Source organism: Pristiophorus japonicus, chromosome 1, assembly GCF_044704955.1.
Source record: "Pristiophorus japonicus isolate sPriJap1 chromosome 1, sPriJap1.hap1, whole genome shotgun sequence".
Lineage (NCBI taxonomy): Eukaryota > Metazoa > Chordata > Chondrichthyes > Pristiophoridae > Pristiophorus > Pristiophorus japonicus.
Window position 1 is genome coordinate 99,979,521 of NC_091977.1, and position 15,755 is coordinate 99,995,275.

The window sequence follows — 15,755 nt, forward strand, 5'->3', positions numbered from 1 at the left end:
CTACTCAATTACTTTGGGAACTTTATGCAGAATTTAAGCACGCTGCTGGAGCCTCTCCACATTCTACTCAGAAAGGGGTGCGATTGGTTTTGGGGGGACGCCCAGGAACGCGCCTTCAATAAGGCACGCAACCTTCTGTGTTCCAACAGTGTTTTGACTTTCTTTGACCCAGGTAAAAAGCTAGTTCTCACATGCGATGCGTCAGCGTATGGAGTCAGGTGCGTTTTGCAACATGTCAATAGTGCGGGCAAATTACAACCCATAGCTTATGCCTCCAGGTCACTTTCGCGGGTGGAGCGCGGGTACGGAATGGTAGAGAAGGAGGCGCTCGCGTGCGTGTACGGTGTCAAAAAGATGCACCAATACCTTTTCGGGGCCAAATTCGCGTTAGAAACCGACCACAAGTCCCTAACGTCCCTCCTATCTGAGAGCAAGGCAATAAACACCAACGCCTTGGCGCGAATTCAACGGTGGGCACTCATGCTGGTGTCCTACGACTATACCATAAGGCACAGACCAGGCAAAGACAACTGTGCCGACGCGCTTAGCAGGCTACCCCTGGCGACCACGGAAGGGTCTGACGAACAGGACTGTGAGATAGTCATGGCAATCAATGCCTTTGAGTCCACAGGTTCGCCCATGACGGCTCGCCAAATCAGAGCCTGGACGACCAGCGACCCCACGTTATCCTTAGTAAAAAGATGTGTCCTAACCGGTGACTGGGCAGAGGCTCGTGATGCCTGCCCCGAGGAATTAAAACCCTTTCACAGGCGCATGCATGAGCTATCACTACAAGCAGACTGCCTGATGTGGGGCAACCGAGTAGTCATGCCTCTGCGAGGCAGAGAGACATTTGTCCAGGAGCTCCACCGCGAGCACCTGGGGATCGTTCTCATGAAGGCCATAGCCAGATCCCACGTCTGGTGGCCTGGTATTGACGCGGATCTGGAGCTCTGCGTCCGAAGGCGCACCATTTGTGCCCAACTCAGCAATGCCCCCAGGGAGGCTCCACTGAGCCCCTGGCCCTGGCCTACCAAACTGTGGTCGCGGGTGCACGTAGATTATGCGGGCCCATTCATGGGCAAAATGTTCCTCGTAGTTGTAGATGCATTTTCAAAGTGGATCGAATGCACCATTTTAAACTCGAGCACAACCTCCACCACTGTGGAGAGCCTCGCAACCATGTTTGCAACGCACGGAATCCCTGACATATTGATCAGTGACAATGGTCCGTGCTTCACCAGTGCAGAATTCCAAGACTTTATAATTGACCACGGCATAAATCACGTCAAGACGGCACCGTTCAAGCCGGCCTCCAACGACCAGGCGGAGAGAGCAGTGCAAATCATTAAACAAGGCATGCTTAAAATCCAAGGTCCCACGCTGCAGGGTCGCCTGTCGTGACTGCTGCTGGCATACAGATCTCGTCCACACTCATTGACTGGGATCCCCCCCGCGCTACTGTTGATGAAAAGGTCTTTAAAAACAAGGCTCTCGTTAATCTTCCCAGACATGCACGAAATCGTTGAGGCAAAGCGCCGTAAGCTGACTGAGTACCATGACAGAAATTCAAGGGGGAGATGGACTGAGATAGGGGACAAAGTGTTTGTACTAAACTATGGCAGGGGTCCCAAATGGCTTGCAGGAACAGTAACGGGCAAGGAAGGAAACAGGCTACTGGTAGCACAAATGGACAATGGCAAAACCTGCCGGAAGCATGTAGACCAAGTCAAAAGCAGATTTACCAACAACACTGCGGAACCAGAGGCAGACTACAATGTGGAACTCGCACCATACCTGGTGGACAGAGGGAACAACCTGAGGAAAGGGCAATCCCAACAGACAGCCCAGGCGAGTCAACAACAATCACACCAATCGAAACAGACAGCCCAGGCGAGATACCAGCAACCACACCCAAAAAAACAGACACCAAGGCAAACAACCGAACCACAACTCAGACGCTCCACGAGAGAGCGTAGACTCCCTGAGAGACTGAACCTATAAAGACAATAAGACCTTGGGGGAGGGTGATGTCATGTATCTTACATTATTATGTATAACTGTATCCTAACATGCTATACATGACTGTAATAAGATATGACCTGTAACCACCAGCATACCTTACCACCAGGGGTGCACTTGCAAGAGACAGGTATATAAGGGCAGGTCTCAGGCAAGTGCAGCATTCCAGAGCTGTGAAATAAAGGTGCAGGTCCAGAGTGACCTTGACTTCACTACATGCCTCGTGTGAATCTGTACTGAGGGGACAGGACTTTACAGCCTTTATAAGCGATAAGGGGATAAAGGGTTATGGGGAGTGGGTGGGGAAGTGGAGCTGAGTCCATGATCAGATCAGCCATGATCTTATTGAATGTCGGAGCAGGCTCGAGGGGCCGTATGGCCTACTCCTGTTCCTATTTCTTATGTTCTTATGTTCTTATGTAAAATGTCACATGCTGCTTCACAGGAGCGTTATTAAACACAGAGCCATATTAGGGCAGGTAACCAAAAGCTTCGTCAAAGAGATAGTTTTTAAGCAGCATCTTAAAGGAGGAGAGAGGTAGAGAGGCAGAGATGCTTAGGAAGGGCATTGGCACCTGAAAGCATGGCCACTAATAATGGAGTGATTAAAATCGGGGATGTGCAAGAGCCCAGAATTGGAGGAGTGCCGAGATTTCAGAGGATTGTAGGGCTGGAAGGGAGAATTACATAGTGCTTAAAAATACAGAAATAGGAAGGGAGAATTACATAGTGCTTAAAAATAACATGCGATGATATAGGACACATTGGAAATCACAATAGGATAATCAATACAGCAGTATCACAATGATACACCACAACGCAAAGTGCAAGCACTTTAAATAGCTTCAATTGAACAACTGAACCAATATACACTTCTGTATATGCACACATTTTCAATGGCAGCAGGTTATGACATGTACAGAGCTTGATCAAAAATCATCTGCATCATGTAGATCCTTAGTCATATAATACAAAGATATTACCTCAAATGGGAGCTCTGACAGTTCCAGGTTATTCGACAGATTCAGTTTCTCTAGGTTCTCGCAGTCCCCAAGCTCCAGTGGAATGGAAGTGAGTTTGTTGAAACTAACATTCAGCTCTTTCAATTTGGTCATCTTGCCTGTCAAAACACAATCAGACCTACTGTCAGCATCTTAAATCTTTACTGTAAGGAAGCATCTGGCAGGTCCGGTTTACTCAGCGAGTAATTGGATGGCAGGATTTTCTTTATGTTTAGATTTTTTGTCGTTTACTCGCCTTCTATCCTGCATTTCTACTGGGCACAGCTCCATGGGCATCCGTCACCTTGGTGCCGGCCATGGCTCAGTTGGAAGCTCTCTCCCCTCTGAATTAGAAGGTCATGGTTTAAGCCCCACTCCAAAGACTTGAGCACAATAATCTAGGCTGACACTTCAGTGTGGTACTGAGGAAGTGCTGCACTGTTGGAGGTGCCGTCTTTCAGATGAGATTTTAAACCGAACCCCATCTGCCCTTTCAGTTGGACGTAAAAGATCCCATGGCACTATTCGAAGAAGAGCAGGGGAATTCTTCCCGGTGACCTGGCCAATATTTGTCCCTCAACCAACATCACTAAAAACAGATTATCTGGTCATTAACACATTGCTGTTTGTAGGACCTTGTTATACACAAATTGGTTGCTGCGTTTCCTACATTACAACAGCGAATACACTTCAAAAGTATTTCATTCGCTGTAAAACACTTTGGGACATCCTGAGATTGTGAATGCACTATATAAATGCATGTCTCCCTTTCTTTCTTTGGGTACTCCATCCAAGTGGCCATCATTCATGTGTTGGGTTTGAGCATGAATGTTGATAGGCTATTTGACCCTATGGGGCACCATATCTAACCCCACACTCATCCTCATTCGAAAACCACAGGACACTCTTCTAGCAAGTGTCACTGGATGGCAAATAGAGCAGAATCCCTGGCTAATTCCTCCCCCGCCACACCCCCCCCTCCCCTTCCCAAACCAGGGGTACTTAGGCCAATTGGAGGGGCATTACTGATGCCTAGGCGAGGAACAGATAACTCAGCACAAATTGGGAATCAGACCTGGAACCTTTTGGTCTATATGGCTTAGTATGAAAGCAGACAGGATTATTAAAAAAAATATTAAAAATAATGAATATCCTCTCTCAAAGTTAGTGGCATGTAATATTGGGCAGGGTGTAAAACCACCATTTCAACCAATCCCGTGAGTTTCCTACCTGATGAGTTAAGTTTCAGAAGATTGTATTAAACAAGAATGACATTGGACTTCTCCTTAACTCCTCCCATCTGTCTCAGATCCAGCATCCTCCTTTTTACAGAAAGACCCCAGAGATCTATGTCCATAGGCTGAGGAGGCTAGGGTTGATTTCTGTGGAGCCTCTAATCCCCACTCAGATTTCACCTCTGACTCTTCTGGCACCATAAGGGTAATGAATGAAAGATGTCAGGCATATAAAGAGACTACAAGGATCAGTTACAGGGAGCAGGTAGTTTACTGTGGCTGCTCTGGTGAGGTTGTTAGACTTCTTCCTGCACTACAAAGGTGTCCTGGAGTTCAAGGAGGTGGCACTCACTGCTATAGCTATCTCCCTCCACAAAATGCATACAATGTTCTTGGCCGGTCTCCAGCTTCTAAACCCAAACAGACCATCCCACCTGATCTCTATCGCCATTAGGAAGGACAATCAGGTCTAACTGCTTGAAGTTTGTCACTGATTGTTTTCAATCTGGCTGCCATCCTGCACCCAGGTTGGCTGATTCCTCCAGTCCTGCTGCTGGCCCTTTATGCAGAAGCATCTTTTACATCCTGGTTGTAATCAGGTTTGCATTTCCTCCAGGGAGTTCCCAATTTAAAATCCTCTACCCCTTCCCCCCACCCCACCTCTCCCTCGCCATTTCCTCATCCATGCAATGATGCAATCGGAATTTCGGGCCAACAGTTTCTTAAATCTGCATTTATATAGCACCCTTCAAGACTTTAGGATGTCTTAAAGCAATTTACATTTAATGAAATACTTTGTGACGTGTCGTCACTGCTGTAATGTAGGAAACGCAGCAGCCAATTTGGGCACCGCACGGTCCCACAAACAGCAATATGATAATGGCTGGATAATTCGTTTTTTTTAGTGATGTTGGTTGAGGGATAAATATTGGCAGAACTCCTGTGCGCTTCTTTGAAATAGTGGTTTATTTTTTGTAAACGATCAAGTCCCTTTTTTATATCATGTATTGAATGATTATATATATGTTATTTAATTTTTAAAAACTGAAACTAGAAAAAGATTTGTTCTGTGGGAAATCGCTAGAATAGAAGTTCATGATGCAGTCATGTAGCAGTTGGTGAATGCAATACTGGAGTAGGCTGACTGACATTTGTGTCATGGAACAGTGGAAAATGTTAGGCTGACTTTGATCTTTTAAAAATTATAATAGAACCCTTCAAGGAATGCATGTTGTAGCAAAGATTAAATGATAGTAACTGATTAGTGTACAACTGTTTAAAAAGCTGCCAAAATGCTTGAATCGTGTGATGCTTTCCACAATTTCAGGAATTCAAAAACGCAGTTCAAGAAATAATCCATGAATAAAGCATTGATATTCAAGCCAAAGTGTGTCATGGACGAAGATACATTACTGCTAACAATGTGATTGGAAAACTTGCCCTGTGATTCCTCAAGTGCAAAATAAATGACTAAATCTTAGCAGGAAATAGATAACATAGCAATTCAGAAAGCTTAATTGAATCCGCACAGCATGCTTTGATCACAGGAATAAGAAATAGTGAGAAATTCACAGAAATTAAATTAAGAGACAAGTAATGAAAGGATTACACTCCCCCGTGGAGATTTTGCTCTAAATTGTGCATATGATAAATTGGACAGATGTATGAGAGATTACCTAAATTAATATCCTTTGAGATCAGTAATGCAGAGTGAAGGGTAATAATGTGAGATAGTACAACAAGGTTAACCTGTCATCATGACATTTATACTCTGCTGGCAGATTTAGCCCAAGGGAGAGAGATTATTGACTCTGTTATTAGCTTATGCTAGAGAGGGAGCTCCAAAACATAAATCAAAAGAACACAGTGATAAAATTGAACCTAATAACAATTGCACAAACCATTCCTTTTCTATCAATAAGCTATGCCCCTGCAGCACAACCAGCACAAGTATTCAAATTAATATCTGACAACAGCAAACTTCATTTTAATTTTTTTTAAAGAATTAACTACTGTATACTGAATAATTATCTCAATTGAACAATTTTGGAATAATATCAATGACATTTAGCAGTCTTGTGAGAGATAAATGTAGAACTGGCTTGTGTACTGAGATCTGGTGAAATATGTTGCATGAGCAATAGACAGTAATATTAGCCCACAAATCACTGTTTATGACATTAGTGTAGAAGTGGTTAACACATTTGTGTGGGATTCCTGGGCATTAACACATTTAAAATAACCAGGTTAACAACTCTGCTAAAATAGCAGACGGAGGAAAATGATGCCCATCGATTAAACATTCCAACAATAATTCCTAGGCTATTATTCTTTGAAAATGGAATGGAAATGAAAAGATTCAATTAAAGCAGCATGGCGTAGGTCCCCATATGTCATATTGGTTAAACACACTGTAGGAAACTGAACCAGACTAAACAGGTTCAATCCTTAGTTTGTGGTAAACCAGCTCAGCCAGAGCAGCACGTGGAGTGCTGCAATTGGCCTCAGCATCCCAGGGATAGGGAAGGGAAACTTTCCTGCTTCTTATTGCTATTCAGTGCTCCCTGCTAAAAATATGCACTTTGATGTGTGGTGAGGACAGAATTGGGCTTGATGTCCCCATGTGGCATTAACCCTCTGATGCTCATTGTCCGGGTTAACACATGAAAAATGACCACCTGACTTCTCCCTCCAGGTCCCATCTGCGTAATCATGAGTGGCACCTGGAGTACTGCAAACCTGCCTGGCTCAAAGCTCAGCTAACAGTTTGCTACAGAGGATTGACTCAGCTCCAATTTCCCATCATCAGCTCTGCCACCTGGGAGCCAACTGGAACCCAAACAGAACTCATTTATCTTCTTCTGGTAGGGTAGTGGTTATTAGACAGCTGACTAACACAGATGTGAGCCTTCTCTTGGCTGATAGCAAGCAACAGACACTCCTCCCAAGTGGCATGGTGAGCAGTACAAATCCCCATAAAATGTGTGAGGTTATGCCTTCCTCCTGACTACTGCATGTTCACATTCACTGCCCCTAAAAAGGGTGGTTTTACCAATCTGAAATGTTGCAGGGGGAGGGGGGAGGGATTTTAACATCCAAAAACGGGTGGGGTTGGGTTGGGTGGCATGTAAAAATGTAAAAAATCTGAAACCTCCCCCCACCCTTCCAGTTTTAACAGAGGTGGGACTGGGGACGGGCAACCAACCTGCTCACAGGAGGCGGATTTGTCATTTAAATATTATAATGAGGTTGTGTGCCTCAGAATTAACTACCATTTTAAATTTAACCTTGGCCGGCTGGGTTTCCTGGGCCTCGAGAAACCCAACAGCTAAAGGGAGGTGAGGACTGCTTACCTGCTGGATCTAGTTTACTTGCTTTGTCCACCTCCCGCGATTGGACACTCCCTCGACTTTTCTGATCTCCTTGATCTCAATCCTTCTGATCTGCCCCCCTGACTCTTCCGATCTCCCTTACAAGGCTTTCCAATCTCCTCAATGAGGCCTTTCCGATTTCCCCCCAACTCTTCCGATCTGCCCCCCCCAGCTCTTCCAATCTACCCCCCCCGACTCTTCCGATCTACCCCACCACTCTCACCTGAGGCCCTTCCAATTCCCCGCCAAGGCCCACAATTCACCCAACCCAAGGCCTCCAATCTCCTCCACCACCGACCCTTCCGATCTCCCCCACCCCCGAGGCCACCGAAACTTCCCTCTCTCCTCTCCACTCCACAGCTGTGGCCTAGTGCCGAAGGCTTACCCACCCGATAGCTAGCCAGACTCTCCATTTGGCTGGCTCTGGTCGGGAAACGGAGAAAATGTTAATCAGTTCCTGCCGTTAACATCGGCAGGACCTGAGGGAAACTCATTCTTCCAGGTTTCCTGTACTCAAAACAGCGAACCTGCTACCTTCAGGCTCCACCCCTGCTCCGCTCCCACTCTGCCTCCAAGCTTATATCCATCTGTAGACTTTCACCAGAGCTACTTGCTTCTCAGCAACCCTATCAAGTTAACTGCTAAACATTTGATAAGTGAGGCTGTGTTCAGATACCAAACCTCGATGATGATGATGATGATGATGATGAATAGCTTCCAGTAGATGTCATCCAAACCAAAGGCCTTACAATAGCGATAAGGTCTCTTTTTTTCAGGTAAAACATTTATTTCTACCTGTTAAAATTATTTCAAGGCTACTGAAATAGCCTTTTCTATTTGTTCTGTTCCTAACCCTAATTGATGATTGAAATAACAATAACTAAAATCCTTTATTTTTAGAAATTGAGTAAATTGGGGGTAATATAAGCTCCTTCCTGCAACAGGCAGAACTAGTGCTGGACAATGCAATTAGTTATGTGTGTCAGCTGTATGCTCATTAACAGTATTGAACATGTATCAGAGACTTATCCTTGTGAAATGTAGGAAACATTATTACATATGCAGTAATGTTTCCTACATCACAACAGTGACTTTAAACAGTGACTTCATTGGCTGTAAAACGCTTTGGGATGTCTGGTGGTCACTAAGGGCGCTATATAAGAACTGGAATAGGTCATATGGCCCCTCGAGCCTGTTCCCCCATTCAATAAGATCATGGCTGATCTGATCATGGACTCAGCTCCACTTCCCCGCCCGCTCCCCATAACCCCTTATCCCCTTATCGTTTAAAAAACTGTCTATTTCTGTCTTAAATTTATTCAATGTCCCAGCTTCCACAGCTCTCTGAGGCAGCGAATTCCACAGATTTACAACCCTCTGAGAGAAGAAATTTCTCCTCATCTCTGTTTTAAATGGGCGGCACCTTATTCTAAGATTGTGCCCTCTAGTTCTAGTCTCCCCCATCAGTGGAAACGTCCTCTCTGCATCCACCTTGTCAAGCCCCCTCATAATCTTATACGTTTTGGTAAGATCATCTCTCATTCTTCTGAATTCCACTGAGTAGAGGCCCAACCTACTCAACCTTTCCTCAGACGTCAACCCCCTCATCCCCGGAATCAACCGAGTGAGCCTTCTCTGAACTGCCTCCAAAGCAAGTATATCCTTTTGTAAATATGGAAACCAAATCTGCACGCAGTATTCCAAGTGTGGCCTCACCAATATCTTATATAGTTGTAGCAAGACTTACCTGCTTTTTTACTCCATCCCCTTTGCAATTAAGGCCATGATACCATTGGCCTTCCTGATCACCTGCTGTACCTGCATACTATCCTTTTGTGTTTCATGCACAAGTACCCCCAGGTCCCGCTGTACTGTGGCACTTTGCAATCTTTCCCCATTTAAACAATAACTTGCTCTTTGATTTTTTTCTGCCAAAGTGCATGACCTCACATTTTCCAACATTATACTCCATCTGCCAAATTTCTGCCCACTCACTTAGCCTGTCTATGTCCTTTTGCAGATTTCTTGTGTCCTCCTCACACATTGCTTTTCCTCCCATCTTTGTATCATCAGCAAACTTGGCTACATTACCCTCAGTCCCTTCCTCCAAGTCGTTAATATAGATTGTAAATAGTTAGGGTCCCAGCACTGACCCCTGCGGCACCCCACTAGTTACTGATTGCCAACCAGAGAATGAACCATTTATCCCGACTCTCTGTTCTCTGTTAGTTAGCCAATCCTCTATCCATGCTAATATATTATCCCTAACCCCGTGAACTTTTATCTTGTGCAGCAACCTTATATGTGGCACCTTGTTAAATGCCTTCTGGAAGTCCAAATACACCACATCCACTGCTTCCCCTTTATCCACCCTGTTCGTTACATCTTCAAAGAACTCCAGCAAATTTGTCAAACGTGACTTCCCCTTCATAAATCCATGCTGACTCTGCCTGACCAAATTTTGCTTTTCCAAATTTCCTGCTACTGCTTCTTTAATAATGGACTCCAACATTTTCCCAACCACAGATGTTAGGCTAACTGGTCTATAGTTTCCTACTTTTTGTCTGCCTCCTTTTTTAAATAGGAGTGTTAAATTTGCGGTTTTTCAATCTGCTGGGACCTCCCCAGAATCCAAGGAATTTTGGTAAATTACAACCAATGCATCCACAATCCCTGCCACTACTTCTCTTAAGACCCTAGGATGCAAGCCATCAGATCCAGGGGATTTATCTGCCATTATCTTATTGAGTATCACCTCCTTAGGTGATTGTGATTGTCTTAAGTTCCTCCCCCCATTAGCCCTTGACTATCCATTGTCGGAATATTGTTAGCGTCCTCTACCGTAAAGACTGATACAAAGTATTTGTTCAGAGTTTCTGCCATCTCCATGTTCCCCTTTCCCCGGTCTCGTCTTCTAAGGGACCAACATTTACTTTAGCTACTCTTTTCCTTTTTATATACCTATAGAAACTCTTGCTATCTGTTTTTATATTTTGCGCTAGTTTACTTTCATAGTCTATCTTCCCTTTCTTAATCATTTTTTTAGTCATTCTTTGCTGGCTTTTAAAAGCTTCCCAATCTTCTGTCCTTCCACTAGTTTTGGCCACTTTGTATGCCCTTGTTTTTAATTGGATACCATCCTTTATTTCTTTAGTTAGCCATGAATGGCTATCTTTTCTCTTACACCCATTATAACTTACTCGGGGTGGGATCTCCTGCGCCCGGCGTGGGAGTTCCGCTCTGGCCGCTGAATTGGGCTTACCGCTCCTCAAATGAAGTGGAGCACAATCTCGCATGCTCCACTTCCTTTAGGAGCGGGACCAGTGGCACTAACGGGGCGCGATCGGGAGCGCTATGCCGATGCTCTGTGTAGCGCTGATACACTTCAATGCCCCTCCCCTTCGTTTAAAGGGGAGGGCTGCAGCGCACTCTGCAAGGCCCCTGATGGCGGTGTGGTACTGGGCCAGCACCCGGCACCCAAAATGCAAAAAAAGAGGTAAATGAGTTGACCCAAGATTCAGCAAAAAATGTAAGATGGCGGCGCGGAGCGCTGGCGTCCTCCCCTTTAACTTCTGCCCCGCGAGTGGATGTTGGACAGCTTTGTGACTAGCAAAGCCGCTGTTGACATCCGCTCACGCCAGACTCACAGGCCGTGGGGCAGAAAGGAGTCACCGCACACGGCAATGACATCATCATCGGTTGCGTGGTGGCCCGGGGCTTGGCACCGCCATGACAGCGCCTCCAATGACTCCCGAGAAATTTCCTGAGTGCCAGTAGTGCTCCCCCCACCCCCCGCCCCCCTCCCACCCCAGGGCGAAATGTGTCTTGCCCCCCCCGGAGGCGCTAACGGATCTCTCAAAAAGTGGCAATTTCGTCTCCTTAGTATTCCATTTGATAATGCTGGCAAACATTCCATGAGGAGGAATGGTTGTATAGAAATCTGTAACAGTGGTAGTAGTTTTTGTCCTCAAATAAAATATTTTGTTATTGTTATTTCAGTTAGCAATTACAAACAGAGCAAGTAGATATGGTAACCATAACAACAGTAACTTTAAAATACTGCTAACTGGTAGAAATGCATTCACTCAAAAAGGAAAACTCATCTGTGACGTAAGATGTTCGTCAAGAATAACACCTTTGATAAAATCAACGCTGGAATCCTGGCATACTGGGGGGGTGGGGAGCCTGTAAGGTTGAGAACTCAGATCAGACCATTAAACATTCAGGATGCCTTGGGACTGAGATTAGCTCCAAACCTTCTCCACTGCCCCCCATCCCCCCCCCACCCCCCACACCCCCACCCCCCCACCCCCCACCCTCGTCCTCCGCCAGACCGGTGTGTCAGCACTCTTCCACGTCAAGCTCGAAGGGCTATCCGGTCTCCACCTAGCTCATGACTCCCCTCTCCAACCCCAACACTCCTCCCCAGCACTCATAATGAGAGCCATGCTGCCACCATGACCATTATCGAGCAGACCATGGGCTTATTGAAGCAAAGGTTCCGCTGCCTAGACTGCATGGGAGGAACCCTCCAGTACTCACCATAGTGGGTGTCCCATTTTGTGGTGCATTCAGCTGTACAACAGACCCCTCAACACACTTCTTAAAGGGACACATGCAACTTTCAGCTAAGTTTAGATTATTGCTTCTGAACTAGTTTCTTTACATTTTATTTGAGAAGTGGCTTGTTGTAAGACAGTTTAAAAATTGTTAAAGTGTGAAGGGAGTGCAGGGAGTGTTTCAGGATGTTTGCAAGGCTTTGGCTCTTAAATGAAGGCTTCTGAGAACACCACTTGCTCCCAGTCCTGGGGGCTCTAGATGCAGTTGCCCTTGGACTTCAGCATGTCACGGAGCTGGAGCAGAGGCAGTAAAGAAGACAAGCTGCTCACAGAAGCAGGAGGAGGAAAAACAGGAGAAGAAGGAGGAAGAGGAAGAAGCAGAAGAGGAAGAAGCAGAAGAGGAGAAAGCGGAAGGAAGGAGGCAACCCAGATAGCCCCCTTCTGCCCGGGATATCTGGGATCGAATCATCCGCTTCCAGTACCAGTGAACACAGTCCCAATTCCCCTTTCAACATTTGTCTCACACCTTACCTTCCCTCTGTTACTGACCATCATATTGGCCACAATGCTGAAATAGAAGCCACCACAAAGCAAACTTTCCAATCCAACTTTATCCATATATGCAAAAGGACATAGACAGGCTAAGTGAGTGGGCAAAAATTTGGCAGATGGAGTATAATGTTGGAAAGTGTGAGGTCATGCACTTTGGCAGAAAAAAATCAAAGAGCAAGTTATTATTTAAATGGAGAAAGTTTGCAAAGTGCCGCAGTACAGCGGGACCTGGGGTACTTGTACATGAAACACAAAAGGATAGTATGCAGGTACAGCAAATTGATCAGGAAGGCCAATGGTACCTTAGCCTTTATTGCAAAGGGGATGGAGTATAAAAGCAGGGAACTCTTGCTGCAGCTATACAAGGTTTTGGTGAGACCACACCTGGAATACTGCGTGCAATTTTGGTTTCCATATTTATGAAAGGATATACTTGCTTTGGAAGCAGTTCAGAGAAGGTTCACTAGGTTGATTCTGGGGATGAGGAAGTTGACTTATGAAGAAAGGTTGAGTATTGGAGTTCAGAAGAATGAGAGGTGATCTTATCGAAAGGTATAAGATTATGAGGGGGCTTGACAAGGTGGATGCAGAGAGGATGTTTCCATTGATGAGGGAGACTAGTACTAGAGGGCATGATCTTAGAATAAGGGGCCGCCCATTTAAAACAGAGATGAGGAGAAATTTCTTCTCTCAGGGGGCTGTAAATCTGTGGAATTCGCTGCCTCAGAGAGCTGTGGAAGCTAGGACATTGAATAAATTTAAGACAGAAATAAACAGTTTCTTAAACGATAAGGGGACAAGGGGTTATGGGGAGCGGGCAGGGAAGTGGAGCTGAGTCCATGATCAGACCAGCCATGATCTTATTGAATGGTGGAGCAGGTTCGAGGGGCCATATGACCTACTCCGGTTCCTATTTCTTATGTTCTTATGTTCTTATGCATTCAATATCACATCAAAAAATCAACTAATCAGCATTGTGTATTCCCTGAGTGAGTGTATTTGCCTATCCTTGTGCTCTTACCTAGTGTTACCCCAGTGGCTGCAGCATGGCTGGTGGAAGGCTTCTGACTTTCAGTGGAGGAGGCTGCAGATGGCCTTGCAGGAAAATCTCGAGGAGCTGGTGGCTGAGAATGTGAAATTGAGTGACTGTGTTTCTTCTTCTTTTTCACTCTCCTTTCCCGCTTCTTGGCCAACCACTACTGGACAAGCTGGATTTCTTGGGTGTCTGAAATGAGGAAGGCACTAGGGTAGGGTTGTGGTGAAGGAGGCTGGGAAAGCAAGAGGTGCATGCTTACACCATGTGCAGCTTGTAAATCAGAAGATATTGTGGGATGAGGGGGAAGTGGGACATGAGACGGAGGATAACATATAAGGATACTGGCATCTTGTATACTATCAGCCCCACCACTGGCCAAGGGCTCAGCCATGTCCCTGCCAAGAATGACCAGCACCGTCTCCTCCAAGAGGGTGAGGTGAAGCTAGGAATGTGAAGTGTGCCTTGTGTTTGGTAGAGATCGTTGATAGGTGAGTGATCAGGGAGGGGAGATTGTGCATTGAGCAGTGTGTGAAGCTAATGGTGCTTTTGGTAGGAGATGGCTTTTGAAGATGAATTCACTAAACTTGACCACGGGTTTCTGAGGTCATGAAACTTCTTTTGGGCACTGGAGCCAGATCCAGGGGGAAACACTGCTGGCAGTGACTGCCTCGGCAATCTGGCCCCAAATACTTCTTTCTGGAGGTCCTTCTGACCCCCTGTGGATAAAGGACCTCTCATAGAAACAACATAGAAATTTAGAGCGCAGAAGGAGGCTATTTCGGACAATGGCGGACCGGTAAAGAGCATCCGGCCCAACCAGTCTGCCCCACACAACTGCGATACCAATGTATTGCAACATTTTAAACTCCACCCCACCTGGAGCCATGCGATTTCCTGGGACAGGCAAAAAAAACAGATAAAAACCCAGGCCAATTTGAGAAAAAATCTGGGAAAATTCCTCTCCGACCCAACCAGGTGATCAAAACTCGTCCAGGAGATCACTCTGGCCGCATTAGATTCCCTGAAGTACTTACAATCGTATCTGCGCCAGCCAACAAACGTTATCCACTCTAATCCAACTTACGAGCTCTAGGTCCATAACCCTGCAGGTTACGGCACTTCAAGTGCACATCCAAGCACCTTTTAAATGTAGTGAGGGTTTCGGCCTCTACATCTTTCCAGGCAGTGAGTTCCAGACCCGCACAACCCTCTATGTGAAGAAGCTTTGCCTCAAATCCTCTCTAAACCTTCCACCAACCACCTTAAACCTGTGCCCCCTTGTAATTGACCCCTCCACCAAGGGAAATAGGCCCTTGCTATCCACTATATCCAGGCCCCTCAAAATTTTATACCCTCAATGAGGTATCCCCTCAGCCTCCTCTGTTCCAAGGAGAACAAAGCCAGCTGATCCAATTTGTCCTCATAGCTAAGATTCTCCATTCCAGGCAGCATCCTTATAAATCTCCTCTGCACCCTTTCCAGTGCAATCACGTCCTTCCTATAATATGGTGACCAGAACTGCACACAGTATTCCAGCTGTGGCCTAACCAGTGTAGTATATAATTTAAGCACAACCTCCCTGCTCTTGTATTCTATGCCTTGGCCAATGAAGGCAAGCATTCCATATGCCTTCTTAACCACCTTATCCACCTGGCTGGCTACTTTTAGGGATCTATGGACAAGCACTCCAAGGTCCCTTTGTTCATCGACACTTCTAAGTGACCTTCCATTTCATGTGTATACCCTTTCCATATTAGCCCTCCCCAAGTGCATTACCTCATACATCTCCGAATTAAATTCCATTTGTCACTGTTCTGTCCACCTGACCAGTAGATTGATATCCTCCTGCAGTCCATGACTTTCCTCTTCATTACCAACCACACAGCCAATTTTAGAGTCATCTGCAAACTTCTTAATCATACCTCCTATATTGAAATCTCATCATCATCATAGGCAGTCCCTCGGAATCGAGGAAGACT

The 15,755-nt window shown here is 45.7% G+C and overlaps 1 protein-coding gene across 3 annotated transcripts in view; it reads right to left on the reverse strand.

Moving 5' to 3' along the window:
• lrrc2 (leucine rich repeat containing 2) overlaps positions 1-15,755 on the reverse strand; it is a 136,533-nt gene that overhangs the window by 74,562 nt on the left and 46,216 nt on the right. For all 3 annotated transcript variants that reach the window (XR_011593421.1, XM_070881947.1, XM_070881946.1), the window contains one exon: positions 3,006-3,142. Coding sequence is in view for 2 of the 3 variants with exons in the window: in XM_070881947.1 (XP_070738048.1) it covers positions 3,006-3,142 (137 nt within the window). In the remaining variant the exon portion in view is untranslated. The remainder of the gene's footprint in view (positions 1-3,005; positions 3,143-15,755) is intronic.